General features: G+C 34.8%; 1 protein-coding gene across 1 annotated transcript; it reads left to right on the top strand.

Annotated features, from left to right (window-relative positions):
* The first annotated feature begins 2035 nt into the window (after positions 1–2035).
* Positions 2036–3906, top strand: LOC116174054. The gene is made up of 4 exons (XM_031491831.1): positions 2036–2197; positions 2916–3074; positions 3138–3489; positions 3597–3906. Exons 1-4 carry the CDS (start codon positions 2116–2118, stop codon positions 3781–3783), a joined length of 780 nt encoding a protein of 259 aa, XP_031347691.1. The 5' UTR covers positions 2036–2115; the 3' UTR covers positions 3784–3906.
* Positions 3907–6001: the final 2095 nt, after the last annotated feature.

The raw sequence follows: 6001 nt of genomic DNA, 5'->3' as shown, positions 1-6001 counted from the left end.
AATTAATAAGAAAAAATGTTTTTCCGAGAAATTTTGGTGCAGTCGATTTTTGGTAAAAAAGGAAGGTTGTACACTGCCTTTTTTTGAGACCCTCAAGGAAAATGTCTCAGATCGACTCGGAAAAAAATTTGTCTTATAGAATGTGGCCTGTAGAATCCATAATTTCAAACAGTTCCAAGATTGGGCTACTAGTTCAAAAGTTACAGCCCTTTGAATTTTCTTTCGAAATTGGTTTCTAGTCTATAACTTTTGATTGAGAAGTCTGATCGAAAAAGTACGAATTGTTTTGGATTCTACGCACCAAAATTAATAAGAAAAAGTGTTTTCCCGAGAAATTTTGGTGTAGTCGATTTTTGGTAAAAAGGAAGGTTATACACTGCCTTTTTTTGAGCCCCGAAAAAAAATTGTCTCAGATCGACCCGGAAAAAAAATTTTCTTATAGAATGTGGCTTGTAGAATCCATAATTTCAAACAGTTCCAAGATTGGGCTACTAGTTCAAAAGTTACAGCACTTTGAATTTTTTTTCGAAATTGGTTTCTAGTCTATAACTTTTGATTGAGAAGTCTGATCGAAAAAGTACGAATTGATTTGGATTCTACGCACCAAAATTAATAAGAAAAAGTGTTTTCCCGAGAAATTTTGGTGCAGTCGATTTTTGGTAAAAAAGGAAGGTTATAACCTGCCTTTTTTTGAGGGACGAAGAAAAAATTGTCTCAGATCGACCCGGAAAAAAAATTTTCTTATAGAATGAGGCCTGTAGAATCCATAATTTCAAACAGTTCCAAGATTGGGCTACTAGTTCAAAAGTTACAGCCATTTGAATTTTCTTTCGAAATTGGTTTCTAGTCTATAACTTTTGATTGAGAAGTCTGATCGAAAAAGTACGAATTGTTTTGGTTTCTACGCACCAAAATTAATAAGAAAAAGTGTTTTCCCGAGAAATTTTGGTGCAGTCGATTTTTGGTAAAAAAGGAAGGTTATACACTGCCTTTTTTTGAGGCCCGAAAAAAAAATTGTCTCAGATCGACCCGGAAAAAAATCGACCGGGAAAAAAGATTTTCTTATAGAATGTGGTCTGTAGAATCCATAATTTCAAACAGTTCCAAAATTGGGCGACTAGTTCAAAAGTTACAGCCCTTTGAATTTTCTTTCGAAATTGGTTTCTAGTCTATAACTTTTGATTGAGAAGTCTGATCGAAAAAGTACGAATTGTTTTGGATTCTACGCACCAAAATTAATAAGAAAAAGTGTTACCCCGAGAAATGTTGGTGTAGTCGATTTTTGGTAAAAAAGGAAGGTTATACACTGCCTTTTTTTGAGGCCCGAAAAAAAAATTGTCTCAGATCGATTTGCTCTTTAAAGGGTTGAGTTACAATCGCCTATGAATTTTTTTAGATTCTATCAATTTAATAGTTAATATGCGGTTAATTAGAGATTATATTATAATCAATAAATACTAAGACTAATTAGCTTTTTAATCAGAAACAGGAGTATTTTTTACAAAATCGCTTTTGATGCACAGCAAATGCCACTAAACCAACGAGTACGTTTTCCTCCTTGAATTTTTGGAAAGGATCCTTCGACGTTCACCAGAACTCCAAAACTGCCACTCATTGCCCAGCTTGGCTTAGCATCTACATAACATTTTCGATTTTTTTAAAGATGTTTATTTTTTACGATCAATAAATCAATTTACAAAGGCTCCATTAATTGAGAATCGGAATTTTTATTATAAAAGCTATGCCTTATTGTCCGATATACTTATGTAATTCAATATTTTGAGTTCTATTGTAGGTTAAACATACAATGCATACATAAAAATACTCTAGAAAAAGAAAGTAGGATGTCGGTGGCTTAGAATGCAAGTCTAGGAACGTACATGTCCAGGAAAAGGAAGTTCCGTAGAAGCATAATTTCGTTTTCATAAATATAGCTTACGTTGACTGGTTCACATTAACACTACACCAAGTGGGTTTGGGTAATTGACACAGTGACCTCGTTGGGGGCCAAGGACCGAGAACCGTCGATGATGGTCGTGCATAAGATGCTTCAACCCAGAACCGTTCCGTCTACTTCGTCATTGTCACTGACCATCTCAAAAGATTGCATTCAGAATGCAGTTCAAGTTCATTTTTGCAAATGTAATTTTATTTACATCTTACGTATTTGCTCGTGAAAATACTCCTAATATAATGGGTAAGTGAAATTTTACTTCTATTATTTTAAATTACCATTTCTAATACCAAATGGCTCAAAATGTTTACCAGTGCAGCTATTATTCAATTGTTTGCTCATAGGACTGAACTGCTGAAAAACTACTCAGATTTCTTTTCATGTAATTCGTTATTTATTGTGTCCAGAAATCAACGGGGTTTATTCTTTTGCGCAAACAGCAAAAGCTGGGCTTATAACAGAAGATACTTTTGTTCAATAAACATTAACAAGAGATGCAAAATTTTGTTTTTATGATTATGGATTACTTTACTTAAAACGAATTATAAACAAACGATTCCAATTTTCGTCTCTACACAATAACGTAATCTTCTCATTCAGTGAGAAAGTGATTAATATTAGTACATTTGAAATTATAGGTTACGCCACCCCATACGATTTAAATTTCTGACGGTGTTACCACCCCGAGACGTAACGGTCCTCTTTTCGACCAAATGTCAGAAACTTGCATGTTTAGGCACCCTCCTATGAATTGCCCCTAAATCTCTCAATATCTTAGGCAGCCACGTTACAAAAGAGTTTCTATAATGACATTTTTGAATAGAAATGTGCGCAATTGCGTCGCTTTAGAAAAGTCGTACGCATTTCCCATGAATCTTTCTGCGGTTTTCATAAAGTTTACAAGGACTAAATTTGTTTGAATTATCGGACGATTAAATTTGAGATAAATGTTCATTTTCAGATTTACTAACGTGGGACTTGGAAGACGGAAGCGAAGTGGAAAAAAGAGACGAAAGTTCGAGTAATGTAACCGAAGTAAGGAGTTGCGTGTGTAATGGAGGTCCATCGTGCATGTGTTGCGTGGATTTCAACATCACTTACTTTGATTTCGGAGGACCCGGTATCTGTTAACTTATTCGGTAACAGCATTATTTCTTGACTATAAAAAAATTTATTATTTTAGGATGCGTGTACATGAAGTACATATCTCAGGAAAAGGGAATGGCTGTTAACGTTTCGTATGGGGAAAGCGTACTGCACAGTCAACTAGTAAAAGGGCCAAATCCGGAACCGGCGTGTATTTCAGTTTTAGTCGATTTAATAAAAGTATGCGCCCGTTTTTCCAATTTAATTCCTGTTCAAGACGGTTTACAAGGGTGCTTGCAATTGGAACCCACATTACTGGGAGATGTACAAACGAAGTTTAAGATAGGGTGCTTTATTATTGGACCCGATGGAATGAAACAAGACCCTACTGTACAGTCGGATATAACTCCATTTTTGTCTAATCAAAATTCCAATAAGAATGGAACAGGGTAATAATCTTAAATTGTGCATGACTTAGAATATTATTGCTTCTTGGCTTCTTTTTTTAAGTTAGACGTAATCGATAACGTTCCATGTCACTGATGACTTATTTCAGAACCGATGCCGAAGAAATTAATGAAGAGGAACTAATATCCGTTGTAAATGAGACGGCAGAGCAGGGTCTTGCTTTCTTTGGAAACTGGCTGGGGCTTTTTGGAGGTTCCGATGTTAACGAAACGGAATCCTCCAATGAAACCAACTTGGAAATTAGCACACTGAAGCCTGGTACAACAATACGTTAACGAATACTAGATTAATAAACAATAACTAGTCTAATTGGAAACTATAATTATTTAAATTAGTTTAGTTTAATTTATTTAATTTTAAGTGAAAACGGTGCGTAATTAGAGATACTACCTACTGCACTACTTTACATTTATAATCAAAAATGGTCGAATCCTTTTTAGTGTCTGATTTTAAACTGGTATTGCGTAAATTTGACGGTTTTTATTTAATGCTATAAACATTTTCACAATAAAACTTTAGTATATTATCATTGAATATTATTCAATGGTAGGTATTATTATGAACATTATAATAACACCATTAGTAAAATATTTCTCAATTATCCGCCGCGTAATCTTGCTGCAGTAATAAGCAACATGACGGGTTTTTGAGTTAAATGTGATGAATCCAAAGGGCTCCAAAACATAGTTCCACCTACACAATTCTTGAATGGGCATTGAGATACGAGACGGAGATCCCAGATGAAATGTTGAACATTTAGTGGTTATCTACCAAACATTTTTAGACCCTGGAAAATTTACAGGACATTATCTTGGATATCTTCGCCTTCGACCAGTCTGAAAAAGTAACGCAATTTCCCAAAATGGCTCAATTAGTTTCTGCACGATATCTCACTTTTTTTAAATTTCAAAAAAAACAAGGAAGCGCAGTTATTTCACATCAGATTGGATTAGATCACGTTAATTTGCTTCTGCCATTTTGAGTATAACACTATCAGTTTCGGAGCATAAAGGGGAGAATCCCCTCTCGGTATGTACTTAATGATTGATTGAAATTCGGAGGACAAAAAGGGTCAACCAACTGTTCTATTAATATTCTAACGAGATGATCAGTGCGTCACGGAATCACATATGATTTACTTACACGTTCATTAGATTTGGAGCACAAAAAGGGCGAATCTCCTTGAAATTAAGGACAAAAATCCAGCTTTGCTATCAATTAAATATTAATATAAGGAAATGATGGATATAGTCAAGAAATTGGGCAATGATTTAAAACATTCACAAATTTTAATTTAATATGTATCCATTTCATTAGGTTCGGAGTTTAAAGGGGTGAATCTCCTCTCGAGATTAAGAGATAAAATCACACTTTGCTATTAAGGTGATATAAGGGGATGACCGATACGTCAAAAAATCACAAATGTACAGAACTTCTGTGTAATAATTGTGTGATTAGGTTCGGAGAACAAAGGGGTGAATTTCCGGGAAAATTTCAAATATCACATATACAGTACAAATCAAATGCGTTGGGCGAAAAAATCGATTGCTCGATTATAATCAATCTATAGCTACAAAGGTCTAATAAACTATTATTATTATTATTGTCGGTGTTTCTTGTGAGAACTCAGGTCTAGCCTGGTTAACTAATCGCACGGATTAAAATCAAGTAACGATTAGTGTCTGTGTCTGGTGAAGTTATGTAGGGTTCTAAAGAAAAATAAAAATAAAATAAATATTCACACACTCACATTGGAAATCTAGAGATAGTATGTAATTCATACTTACCAACATAGCTATTAATGGCCCCAATAGTCAACGCTATCAGGAAAGAAGAAAACAAAACAAAAATATCATTATAATAATTCCTGTAATGTTATTAAATAGAGTTTATTGTGTAAGTGTTTCTTTGGCTTTGCGTTTGGGTTGAATACGAGTGGGTTGTGATAACGTGGTGTGTTTAGGTGAAGAAGGACTTTTGTGTTTTTTAATTGTATTTATGGTGTTTCTTTGTTCCTGAGGTCGTATTTGTGAGGTTGCTTGGGTTTTTGGTGGAGATATTGCAGTATTTTGTGAGCCTGTGGTGCTGTTAAGGTTTTTGCGCTTCGGTTGTATACGAGTGGGTTGTGACAATGTGGTGTGTTTATGTGAAGAAGGAGTTATGTGTTTTTTAAGTGTGCTAGGGCGTGTAACTTTATTGGGTGGACCTGTTTTTGTAGTGCATGTTGCGTTACTTGTATTTATGGTGTTTCTTTGTTCTTGACGTTGTATTTGTGTGGTTGCTTGGATTTTTGGTGGAGATATTACAGTATGTTGTGAGCGTGTAGTTCTGTTAAGGTTTTCGCGTTTCGGTTGAATACGAGTGGGTTGTGATAACGTGGTGTGTTTATGTGAAGAAGGAGTTTTGTGTTTTTTAACTGTGCTAGGACGTGTAACTTTATTGGGTGGACCTATCTTTGTAGTGCAAGTTGCGTTACTTGTATTTGTGGTGTTT

The sequence above is a fragment of the Photinus pyralis genome, unplaced genomic scaffold (genome assembly GCF_008802855.1).
Source record: "Photinus pyralis isolate 1611_PpyrPB1 unplaced genomic scaffold, Ppyr1.3 Ppyr1.4_LG6, whole genome shotgun sequence".
NCBI lineage: Eukaryota > Metazoa > Arthropoda > Insecta > Coleoptera > Lampyridae > Photinus > Photinus pyralis.
The sequence above is the reverse complement of the archived record's forward strand: the minus strand, read 5'-3'. Positions and strand labels throughout refer to the sequence as shown.